Source organism: Dama dama, chromosome 6 (assembly GCF_033118175.1).
Source record: "Dama dama isolate Ldn47 chromosome 6, ASM3311817v1, whole genome shotgun sequence".
In the NCBI taxonomy this organism is placed as follows: domain Eukaryota; kingdom Metazoa; phylum Chordata; class Mammalia; order Artiodactyla; family Cervidae; genus Dama; species Dama dama.
Window position 1 is genome coordinate 6,742,737 of NC_083686.1, and position 12,837 is coordinate 6,755,573.

At 45.8% G+C, this 12,837-nt stretch overlaps 1 protein-coding gene across 3 annotated transcripts in view; it reads right to left on the bottom strand.

The window, feature by feature from the left end:
* Positions 1–12,837, bottom strand: part of CC2D2A (coiled-coil and C2 domain containing 2A) — a 126,041-nt gene that overhangs the window by 29,599 nt on the left and 83,605 nt on the right. For all 3 annotated transcript variants that reach the window (XM_061145484.1, XM_061145480.1, XM_061145485.1), the window contains 6 exons: positions 10,474–10,566; positions 8,250–8,341; positions 4,625–4,792; positions 1,677–1,782; positions 1,215–1,324; positions 196–292 (listed from right to left, as the gene is read on the bottom strand). In XM_061145484.1, the coding sequence (XP_061001467.1) occupies positions 196–292; positions 1,215–1,324; positions 1,677–1,782; positions 4,625–4,792; positions 8,250–8,341; positions 10,474–10,566 (666 nt within the window). The remainder of the gene's footprint in view (positions 1–195; positions 293–1,214; positions 1,325–1,676; positions 1,783–4,624; positions 4,793–8,249; positions 8,342–10,473; positions 10,567–12,837) is intronic.

The following is a 12,837-nucleotide window of genomic DNA, read 5'->3' on the forward strand; positions in this document are numbered from 1 at the left end:
AGGTTGTACGTTAAATTAAATTAAAGGTTGGCTTCTTTCCCCCCTGTTAATCTGTCTTGTGTCAGCTTAATTATCAGGCCAGCCAACAGAGCCCATAACAATAAGGGGAAAATTTCTCCTCCCTGACAGGACCCGCATGGCAGGTAGAGGATATGAAAACAAGTCCAGACATCTTCCTCAAAAACGTGAGCTCACCTCTAAGACGTCGTAGAGCACTTCATCAAAGATGTTGATGAACACATCATCTTTCACTGACTGCAGGCTGGTGGTGCTGTAATCCCCGTTGGGGGCCCTGCAAATGCGTACCACGATCAGAGGACACGAAAGGAGCAAAAGAGAAATAATGAGCACTCAAATGTCCAAGCAGGACCAACACCTGAATATAAGCAAAGAAATGAGGGCTAAGGGCAGTGCTTTCAGTTAAAGGATTTCTCCAGCATGGGGACCCTGTTGTTGTTTAGTTGCTAAGTCGTGTCCAACTCTCTGTGACCTCATGGACTGTAGCCTGCCTGGCTCCTCTGTCCATGGGATTTCCCAGGCAAGAATACTGGAGTGGGTTGCCCATGCCTCCTCCAGGGGATCTTCCCCACCCAAGGATTGAACCCGTGTCTCCTGCATTGGTTGGCAAGTTCTTTACCACTGAGCCACCAGGGAAGCTCCCCTACTCACTTTCCCCACCGATAAACCAAGGCTGAGGGGAGGTTCATCTGCTACAACATCAACTGCTCTGAGTTCCGCCGGGCCTGGCCAGAGCAGGCCTCTCCACGGCATGGCTCCAGACCAGGCCACTGCACCTGCTTGGTTGAGCACTGGCCTTGAACTTGGCTCATTCTTTTTGCTTATACTATGTAGAAAAGTGGTATCTGTTTCTCTCTCTCTCTTTTTTTCCCCCCTGTTTGTCTTCTGACTTAACTAGTTCTGTTTCCCTGGTGGCTCAGTTGGTAAAGAAACAACCCAAAATGCAGGAGACCTGCAATGAAGGAGATCTGGGTTTGAAATTACTTAAGGCCCAGAGCTGGGGAGAGAGGGAAGAAAAGAAAATCAGTGTAGGGCCTGTGGGGTCAAGGGAGTGGAAAGCTTGGACTCTAAGGAACCAGAGCCTGGAGCGGAGTTGGGTATCCTAGCAATGAAACCACATTTCAAAAGCTGGACATTTTCCCATTTTTCCCCCCCCTTGATTGGAATCACTTGTGGTATGAGGAAAATATGCCTACCTAAATGGAAGTTCAAGTTCTTCATTCCAGCTGGGGTTTGGTCCTTCTGCAGTAGTTGTATGGCAGATTGTTCGCTGAAATGAAACTTCTACAAAAGGACGTACTAAAACCTTAAAAAAAAAAAAAGAACATGTACAGTTTTTGTGTAGCTGGATTTTTTTGTTATTGGTTTGTTTCAGTTTAGGATTGAAACACTTTTCAGCTCACTAAATCCTGAGCAGAAACTGGAAGTTTATGCATATACTTTTAATAAATTTCTATACTACTTTTTTTTTAGTCAAGAGAAAACAGTCTGTAACAGTTTAGTAGAATTATTTTGTTCTGAGCAGAGGAAAAACATGAGTCTAGATAATATATTTCCAAGGAAAATGAGACAGAAAATGGATTATGAACTTTCTAGGCAATTCTTAAAAACACAAGAGGCAAGATGCTAAGCAGAGATCCAGCACTTGGGTGTCTCACCTGCCCGAGGGGGTAGTCGGCGTTGTGGACTGGGCTGTGTGTTGTCGGAGAAGCCGCGTGCTTTTCACTGTAGGTCCTTGACGATCTTGATGTCTGGTGGAATTTACTGGGAGGGGAAAATGAACAGAAGAAATAAATGACGGGGAAAGTCTAATTATGTTACTGAGCAGATGGTTTCTCCAAAGATGTTTGGTGCTGAATAGTTATCCCGGCAGACATTCTTGCAAAGCTTGTTGATGCTTTAGAAGCCTTCTCATATGCTCTGGTCCTCCCTCCTCACCTGGTGACTACTAGAACCTTTCCAACGTCCGTCCTCAGGTTTGCATGCCTGGCTGGAATAGAAGAAAGGGACCTCTTCTCTCTACGCTCTCATAGGTGCCTTTCCCCCATGACTGAGAGCAGCAGTCCCTCTCAAGTAGCAGAATCCTGAGCCGCCTAACCAGCCTGCCCTGGCTCCATCCAATTCAGGTCCTCTCTCACTGTATCTTCTCTGAACCTTCATGCTCCAGGAAGCTTGGGCTACACGTCCCAGGTAAGACATCTCTCTCTGGGCCTGCCAAGCATCACTGGCAAAAGGTGGTCAGTGATTCCTGGCTCGAGTTAGGATCTACGAGTCTTGTCCTCTTTCCCTTTTGAACTGCCATTCGTGAAGGAAGAAGTGAAGGTCATGTCCAGAGATCCTCTCCCAGACCCCTTCCCCCTCATCCCAACAACCCACTTGCGTATTTGTTTTGAATTTTCTGGTGTATCTAGTATTTCACATTCATTGGCAAAGTACACCTTGTCTCTTTCCACCAGGCTGTCTTACCTGTTCACAGAAAGGGTTTCAGACAAACTATGAGACAAGGAAAGTGGAACATTCAACTCGACAGCTACCAGAGAAAACCTTTTCCTGTTTGGAACACTGTCAATTATAGTATTACACAAACATCTGTTAAGTACCTGCTATATTTTAGCAATCTGTTAGACTCTGGGGCTGCAAAGGCAAATGAGATACACTTGAGCTCAGACTAGATGAACAAATAGTCATAATATAGTGGGGTATGTGTTAGACTAGAGGGCATGGCATATAAGAGAGCAGAGGGAGTACTGAAAATCCTATTTAGTTTAGTTGTAAGGGGAGAGGGCTAAGATCTGGGTGGGTTTAGTGCAAGAGTTGGTATCTGAGCTGACTTGATGAGTCTACACTGAATGTAAAACAATAGGATCAATTATGCTTCTTTGTAATGATTTTTATGAAATTGTTTAAATCTTAAAAAACTTCATAGAAACAAAAAAATAATACCTATTGCCTATTCTTTAAAAAAAAAAAAAAACAGCTTTTCACCCCACATTTGAGCTTTAATGGGATCAAGATGAAAAGGCTGGGATGTGACTTAGGGAAGCAATGCTATGGCACAGATTCAAGAGCTTAGACAGACATTTACTAAACAAAATGTGACAAAACATTGGGAATAGTTGGTGATGATCAGGTGTTCTGTGATGGGTAGAAGAGTTAGCAGAAGAAAAAAATAGGGCAAAATAATAGGGGGGTGGGAGTGGATAGATCATTTAAAGGCAAGAACCTAGGGAGGAAAGAGGCCCAGGCTAGAACAGGGCAGTTCCGTAGTCAGACAGCTGGAGGCCCTTGGGCAAGCCATGACATGCTCTTCACTTCCATTCGCCCTTTTGTAGAATGGAGACAGTAATAGTAGTGAGAAATAAGTGAAATTATAGATATGAAAGTGACTAGCATAGTGCCTAGAACACGGTGAATGTACAATAAAGTATAGCCTCCCTCCTCACACTGGTAAGGGCACCAGCAAAGAGAAGTAATTCTTGGTCCTTCTGTGTCTGTTCTCCAAAGAGCTAAGAAATTTAGGCTCACCTTACTTATAGTTGGGTTTCCCTGGTGGCTCAGACAGTAAAAGAATCTGCCTGCAATGCAGGGGACCCGGGTTTGAGCCCTGGGTAGGGAAGATCCCCTGAAGAAGGGAATGGTAACCCACCCCAGTATTCTAGTCTGGAGAATCCCATGGACAGAGGAGCCTGGTGGGCTACAGTCCATGGGGTCGTAAGGAGTCGGATACAACTAATCGATTATACAACACTTCCCTATGGTTGAGGAGTCCCCATTGCCCCAGTGTATGAAATACAGTAGGTATAATTCCTTTCTCTGAGCAGATAACAAAGAAGTCGCAGTTTTGTGCTCACAGAATCTAGAATATGCACCTTTGGGGTATCTACCCAGCTCTCACCCACTTCTCTGAGGACTGTCCCCCGTCTTCAGGATGGTCCCTGAGAACCCACTCCTGACTGTAGGTAACTAGGTGTGGATCAACTCCTGACCTGGGTTAGGACCTTTTGGGGAACCGATGGCTGGGGGTGGAACTGGCGAGGATGAATCACTTCCATCACACAAAGAATGGAGCAAATTCACAGAAGGAAGAGAGCAAGAGAGACAAAGGGCCTTTGAAGACGCCAGCTTAACCTTTACAGTCTCCCATGTGGTTCCACCATATCTGATGTCCTCTTGTTCTGTGAGATATGGCCAACAAAACCCCTCTTTACCCTAAAGACTGATTTGGTTCTGCCGTGCTGTTCTGTGCTGAGTCATGTCTGACTCTCTGTAGCCCCATGGACTGCAGCCCTCCAGGCTCTAGTCCATGGGATTCTCCAGGCAAGAAGAAAGGGGTGGGTTGCCATGCCCTCCTCCAGGGCATCTTCCAGAGCCAGGGATCGAACCCACATCTCCTGCATCGGCAGGCGGGTTCTTTACCTCTAGTGCCATCTTGGTTCCATTGCTTGGAACCAACGGGGCCCTGACATCATCAAGAACGCCCTCCCTCACCCCCATCCCTTCCCTCTGCCCCCACAGAGCGACAACGGGGTTAATGATGAAAGTGAACACACTGTGAAGAGGCGGGATCCTGCCCCTCCCATCCCAGGCCGGCGCGCGGGGCGCTCACCTTGCCGTCGGCTTCCTCACCGGGATGTCGTAGGCCCGGATGATGTTCACCAGCAGCTTTATGTCTCCGTCCGACAGGTTCTGGGCTGTCACCTTCTTCCGGCCTTTTCTCCTTGGCCTCAGTGGTCGCTTTTGTTCTGCCAGCTTGAAAAGGCTCAGGCCCAAAATGCTAATGATTACAGAACAGAGTTAGGACTCCAGGGAAAAGAAAGATTGGGAAACTTCACAAGACACCTTCCCACACTCTGCCCCAAGGTCCCTCACGGGCCCCTGAAAAACTCTTCGTCTTCTTGAGGAGGGGTGGGAATTGTCAAGACATTCTCCCAAGATGGGGAAGACCTACTGCACAGATGATGAATATATTATTTTAGCAGCTCCTGATCCGAGGCAGATAACTGGGGTTCTGGGCCCCACCCTGCACCTCGTGCTTGGCCTCTGCCTTGCTCATCCCCCAGCCCCTCAGACGTGGCCTGAGCTTGCCAAGTGTCCGCTTTTGCTCCTGCCAGTCCTGCAACACCGAATGCCTCCTTCCACCTTCCTCACTGACCTACTTCATTGCAGTTCTACCACTTTTCGGGGCCCATATTTCCAGGCCAGTGTGTCCCGCTCACCTTGGGCAAATCATTTCACCTCTTGCCATCTCTGTTTCATCATCTGTAAAATGGAATATTAATACCTACCTCTCGGGGTTGTTGAGAGGACTAAGCCAGGAGTGTACACAAAGCCCCTGAGTACGGGTCTAGCATTAGCAGGTGCCCTAACACAGTGACTGTTGGGATGATGACAGTGGTCACGATGCCAGTGATTATGCTGGAGAAAGGAGGGGATGGACACAGGAGGAAGGTGGGGGGTGAGGGGCAGGGGGGTCTCTCGACCTCTCTATGTCTCTGCCTCTCACTGAGATGACACCCATGAACACTTCCTGGAAGGTGAAAGCAATGCAGTCTGTGAATCAGAAGGGCCAGAGAACAGAGTTTAATTCTGCCCCAGAGACTAAGGAGAGCACCGTGGCGACTTCGTATCGGGAAGCTGATGTGAATGGCTAAGCCCGACAGCCACCGAGCAAGGCCGGCTGCACAGAGCTGGCCTCAGGCTGGCAACGCTCAAGCCGCTCTTCTCTGTGAGTGCAGAAGAGCAGGCTGCCCTGGGGCCCTCCTTCCGAGAGGCGTGTGCCAGCCCAGGGAGACGACACCCCAAAGGACTCCCGGGGTGTGGTTCCGTGAGCCCCCAGGGCCTTCTAAGGGAGCACAGAGGAGCTACCGGTTACCAGCACCGCTACGGCTCAAGCAGAGTGCTAGGGGCCTTACGTATACTCTTTCTAAGCCTTACGAGGGTATTACCCCATTTTTCATATGAAGAAACTGGAGGCTCTGAGAGGTGATAGAATTTACTAGAGGCTCCTAAATAGGAGGAGAGGGAGCTGGGGTTCAAGCTCAGATCACCCTGACTTGACAGCCCAACTTCTTCTTTGAAAATCTGCGTATATCTTTCCATTAACTCATTTGGGACAAGAATAAGCACGTTATATAACAACGTGATGTAAAATTGTGAAAAATAACCATCTTTTCCAAAACCAAGAGTGTGAGGAGAGTGACACTGTTTTACATTTTTGCAAATGCCTTTTTTTGATTTGCTGCACATTTTAATTTTAGAATTTTAATGAGATGTAGTTGACATATAACACTGTTTAAGTTCAAGGTGTATGGTAGATTGGTTTGATACATTTATATATGGCAATATGGTTACCAGCATAGGTAGCATTAGCCAACACCTCTATCTATCACTTCAGGTAATTATTCTTCTTTTTTTTGTGGTGTGAACAATTAAGATCCAGTCTCTTAGCACCCTTGAAGTTTATATTGTTGATGATAATCACTACGCTGTGCATTAGATCTCCAGGACTTATTTATCTACTGGTTGCAGGCTTATATCCTTCTACCCTTAAATATCCCCCCAATCCCCCCCTGCCCCCAGCCTCTTGTGACCAACAGTCTCGTCTCCGTTTTTATTAGTTTGACTCTTTTAGATTCCACATATAAGTGAGAATCCCAGAGATCTTATCTTTCTCTGACTCATCCCATTTAACAGAATGCCCTCAAAAGTTCATCTATGCTGTCACAAATTATAGCCCATCTTTTTAATCACTCTGCCAGGACGCCTGCTAACCCAGACTTGGGAACCTCAGGGAAGAAACTTTGCCAGGAGGTTGTAACAAAGCACATCCCTTCTTTCCTCAGCACTTTCTTCCTCCCCAAGGGATGTCTCCTGTCACGAGACTTAGCCGGCCCCTTAGTCAGCATGAGAACGTCTTGGTGGCTGGGACCATTACATACAGAAATATCTTAATCTAAAGCCAAGAACAAACCAAAATGAAAAGAAGAAAGAACATACCCCGAGCCTTCAGAACTTAATGCAGAAAAGTAAAGCAGAAAAAAGAAAAAGAAAGAAAAGAAATGGAAAAACAGCATGAAAAGTCACCATCTATTCTAAAACGTAATTTTCATGATTGAAAAAGAAAACATTCAATGACTGGACTCTGGGCCTGGAATAGAGAGAGGGTTTACATGACTCTTCTGTGGGCACAGCCTCCCTTCTGTGTGAGGATGGAGGCAAAGCCAGCAAAAGGGGCGACCATGGATCGCACCAGCATTTTGTCTTCTTGCCAACTGGGTGGTAGAGAGGAGGTCCATGTGTAGGAAATAGCCTTTTCAGGAGACCATCAGTCATGTCCAACGACTTTGCAACATATGTCCAAAGACTTTTTGTGACTTTGCGCAAAAACTCTTTGCGACCCCATGGATTATACAGTCTACAGAATTCTTCAGGCCAGAACACTGGAGTGGGTAGCCTTTCCCTTCTCCAGGGGATCTTCCCAACCCAGATATTGAACCCAGGTCTCCCACATTGCAGGCGGATTCTTTACCAGCTGAGCCACCAGGGAAGCCCTTTCAGGAGACCAAGAGATTTAACCACAGGAAGGGTCACGAAGTTAACGGACTGCACAAGCCCACCAATATAGAAAGTTCTCTCATCTTTCATGCGTCTGCTTCGACTTGAGACCATTTGAGGATTATTCTAAATGATAGGGAGATGATCTAGCAAACAAATAGAGTCAATTCCCAACTTCTATGTAAATGTCCCTTTTCCCCGGCTGCCCACCCGCCACCAAACGCAGGGCAGCTCTGTGCCTCCTGGTGGTGGTGCTGGAACCTGGCCTCTCCCTGCCGCTCAGAATCTCAGCGGGATAATTCTGGCCACCCCACTGCCCTGTGTCGGAGGAGTGGGGGAGACCCTGGCCCCGGGAGGTGATGAAGGCAGGAGGACGACGTGCTGGAAAGGATGCCGTCACAATTCACGTGTGGAATGCAAAGTGGCCAAGGCTGGAGAAGTGCCCTTGGGGTGGTGGGAGGGGGGGTGGGGTCCACTGGAGTGTGATGGAGAGGGTCTCGTGAGACACGTGCTAATGGAAGCCCCCGAGAATCTGACATCAGGCATTCATCAGGCTTCACCAGTTTCTAGTACTGTTAGGGGGCCAAATGCATATCATTCACTGATAAAAATCTTACATTTACAGGGAATATTTAATATAACACAAGAAATAACAAAAATATATATATATTTTTTACCTGATATTGGGAACTTCTTCTTCTACTATCAAATCCGAAAGAAGAAAATGGTGTTTCGCAATGAGGAAACGATTTATCACTGATTCTCTAACCTGAGGGAGAGAAAGACGTTTTATTTAAATGTTCTTGTTTGCCGAACCGCACCATTCTCTGCTCGAATGTCACGGTGGTGCGGTGTCACTTTCACATTCCATCACAGCTCTGACCCCTTCCTACAGTAAATCAACCAGCTCTCCTTGCTAATGTAAGCTCCCTAAGGCAGGGGCATTCTATTTTGTTCACTGCTATATTCTCAGGATCTGGACACATTCCTGGCAGAAAATTTAGCTGAATGAATGAATGACTCTTTGGAAAAGACCCTGATGCTGGAAAAGACCCTGATGCTGGGAAAGACTGAAGGCAGAAGGAGAAGAGGGTGACAGAGGATGAGATAGTTGGATGGCATCACCGATTCAGTGGACAGGAACTTGGGCAAATTCCGGGAGATGGTGAGGGACAGGGAGGCCTGGCGTACTGCAGTCCATGGTATCGCAAAAAGTCAGACACAACTTGGCAACTGAACAACAACAAAAATGAATGAACAAATTAAAAAAATAGGACCTGTCTTGAAACACACAAGGGCTTCCCTGGTGGCTCAGATGGTAAAGAATCTGCCTGCAATGCAGGAGACCTGGGTTTAACCCCTGGGTCAGGAAGATCCCCCTGAAGAAAGGAATGGATAGTCACTCCAGTATTCTTGCCTTGAAAGTTCCATAGACAGAGGAGCCTGGTGGGCCACAGTTCATGGGGTCACAAAGAGTGGGACACGACTGAGGGACTGGAACTTCCACTTTTGGGCTTCCCTGGTGCGTCAGACAGTCAAGAATCTGCCTGCAATGCAGAAGACCTGGGTTTGACCCCTGGGTCAGGAAGATCCCCTGGAGAGTGGAATGGATACCCACTCCAATATTCTTGCCTGGAAAATTCCACGGACAGAGGAACTTGGCGGGCTAGAGTTCATGGGGTCACAATGAGTTGGACACAACTGAGTGACTAACAGACTTCGAAGCACACACATTCAGAACTGATTAAGTTCTTCCCCTATTTAGACTGATTAAGTTCTTAATTATTTTTTAAATGGAGGCTCTCTTAAATGTCATAAATTTTTTTTATATAAGAGCTACAGGGTAGATTAACTGGCTAGGGAAAATGTACTGTAGTCATTGCAGCATTTCTTACAAGTTAAATTAATTAAAAGGAAGGACAAAAGAATATTTTGATTTTCTAGTGCAGAAGGGCAGTGAGGATGTGGTTTATAACACTTTTTTATTACAAAGGTAATAAGATGCACACATTCATGTGGTAATTCTATATTTAGTTAGTCTTCCAAGGCAATAGAAATAAAAACAAAAATAAGCAAATGGGATCTAATCAAATTTGCAAGTTTTGCCACAGCAAACATTCAAATATTTTTTAAAAAATCTTGATTTAGAAAGTAAGTGCCTTGTAATCACACCCCTCTTAAGAGAACCACTGATAATGAACTGAGACATGCCCTAGTGTTTTCAGCATTTCATCAGTGAATACATTCCCTTCGGTGCCTGAGCTAGTTCAAATTGGACTTTTTATCACTTATAATCATGAATCCGAGCTAATACAAAGGAGAACCAAGTAACTCTGTTACAAAGATGAAGATAGTTGCTAATCAATTTTATATCTGTCATTATGAGAAGGGCTTCCCTGGTGGCTCAGTGGTAAGGAACCCACCTGCCAATGCAGATGTGGGTTTGATCCCTGGCCGGAAAGATCCCTTAGAGAAGGAAATGGCAACCCACTCCAGGATTCTTGCCTGAAAAATCCCATGGACAGAGGATCCTGGCAAGCCATAAAGGATTACCGACTACTATAGGATAAGTGACTTTATGTCTAGTCTTAAAAGGAAGAGAGAGGTTATTCATGTTGCCATTGTGACCCTAGAATTTTGCACTCTCGAATATTCTTTGAGGGACTCCCTAACAAGGAAATGGCAACCCACTCCAGTATTCTTGCCTGGGAAATCCCATGGACAGAGGAGCCTGGTGGGCTACAGTCTATAGGGTCGCAGTAGAGTCAAACACGACTGAGCAAGTAAACCACAATTATGAGAAAATAAGCCGACGAGGTTGAGGATAGAGATGTCCCTTCTCCAACATCAGGATGCTGCCTGTTTGCCCCTACAGGGACTGTTTAAAATGATTTTCCTTACCTGCTGGAGGTACTTGGCTACTGTGGCCCTGTGGGTATCCAGGTGGTCCTTGGTTTCGATTACATTTCTGTCTCGTAACCGTTTCTCATAGTCCTAAAATTAAAAGGAAGCAATACTTCTATGATTTTAAAATACTGGTACTCTCTCGTGCCTTGAGATTGGGCTTTCCTGGTGGCTCAGACAGTAGAGAATCCATCTACAATGCAGGAGACCAGGGTTCATTTCCCAGGTCGGGAAGATCCCCTGGAGAGAGGCATGGCAACCCACTCCAGTGTTCTTGCCTGGAAAATTCCATGGACAGAGGAGCCTGGCGGGCTACAGTCCAGACTAGAGAATTATTTGTCCTGTGTGGTTTAAGTCACAAATGATGGTTCTAAATCTTCCTTCTACTTCCCTCTGAACTTCAGGTTCAGAGTTGATCTCTGATGCAGCATCCAGGATTTGGAAACAGATGATTGAACTGCTTTACAAGTAGTTACAAGTTACAATGCTTTTTCAAAATTATTTTAAAAATTGGAGTACAATTGCTTTACCATTTGTGTTGGTTTCTGCTGTACAACAGTGTGAATCAGCTGTATGTATGCATACATCCCCTCCCGTTTGAGCATTCCCCTCACCCCGCATCTCACTCTTCCAGGTCGTCACAGAGCGTCACACTGAGTTTCCTGTTCTTTATAGCAGCTTCCCACTAGTTATCTACTCTCTCAATCTGCCCCACCGTCTCCTTCCCTCTCTGTGTCCAAAGTCCGTTCTCTAGGTCTGTGTCTCTATTCCTGCCCTGCAAGTAGGTTCGTCAGTACCATTTTTCTAAATTCCTTGTATAATATGCGTTATTTGTTTTTACACATTACAGAGTTCACGCAGAAAGAAAGAGAGGCCATAGAGATAATCAAGTCACTGTAGATCCAGATACTAAGCTCACCCAAATGACTTAGCCAAAGCCCCTGCTTAATTTTTGTCTTTCTATTTCAAGTAAAGCAATTACAAAAAGAGGAACTAAGATCTGGTTGCAGTCGACCTGGGTCACCAACTTGGAGAGCAGTGGGTGCCTTTGGCTTTCTCTTCTTAGGCAGCAGTACTTTCCTGTCTGTTTTCTATCAAGAAAATTCCCTGTGGGCCCCAGGGAGCTGCCACGTTCTCCTTTAGTCCTTCTCTGGTCATAGCTGATGCCCAGGGTGGCTCCTAACCCAGCCTGGGTGGCTCAAGAGCTGTCTTCAAGATGGTTGTTTTCTTTTTTAATTATTTCCTATTTGACTGCATAAAAAATATTTCTTTATTATCAGGTCTTAGTTGCAAAACATGGGGTCTTTGTTGTGGCATGTGAGATCTCAGTTCCCTGACCAGGGATCAAACCCTCATCCTCTGCCTTGCAAAGGAGATTCTTACCCACTGGACACCAGGGAAGACCCTGTCCCCAAGATTGTTAGACTCGGGACAAGAGGACCCACCTCTCTCTCCTGGCTGGGGCTCCTAGGTGTGAACTTGGGTGATACTGGTGACCAAGTGATCAAGCAGAGAAATCTGTCTGCAGTGGGGGAAAATGAAGCCACCATACCATGTGAAGCCTCCGCAGGAAGGAGAAGGAGCCTGGCACTCCTTCGGTGGCTCTGACGGGCAGATGAGCTCCTGTCATTCAGATGTCTCAGACGCTTAGCTCGATTTTGTGATTTCATCATCTAATAAACTCCCCCGGTACAGGAGCTGGTTCAAATTGGGTTTTTATCACTTATAATCACAAGTCCAAACTGATACAAAGAAGAACCAAGTAACCAAAGACATCTCTCCATAACTTCTGCATGAAAAATCATACTGCATTTGATCAAAGACTGAAATGTAAGGCCACGCGCTATAAAACTCTTAGAGGAAAATGTAAGGCAGGATACTCTTTGATATAAATTGCAGCAATATCTTTTCGGACCCACCTCCTAGACTAATGACAGTGAAAACAAACAAACAAAAGAAGTCATACTGATCGAATGGATAAGGAAGCTGTGGTACATATACACCATGGAATATTACTCAGCCGTTAAAAAGAATTCATTTGAATCAGTTCTAATGAGATGGATGAAACTGGAGCCCATTATACAGAGTGAGGTAAGCCAGAAAGATAAAGACCAATAAAGTATACTAACGCATATATATGGAATTTAGAAAGATGGTAATGATAACCCTATATGTAAAACAGAAAAAGAGACACTGATGTACAGAACAGAATTTTGGACTCTGTGGGAGAAAGCGAGTGTGGGATGTTTCGAGAGAACAGCATCGAAACATGTATATTATCTAGGGTGAAACAGATCACCAGCCCAGGTTGGATACATGGGACAAGTGCTTGGGCCTGGTGCACTGGGAAGACCCAGAGGA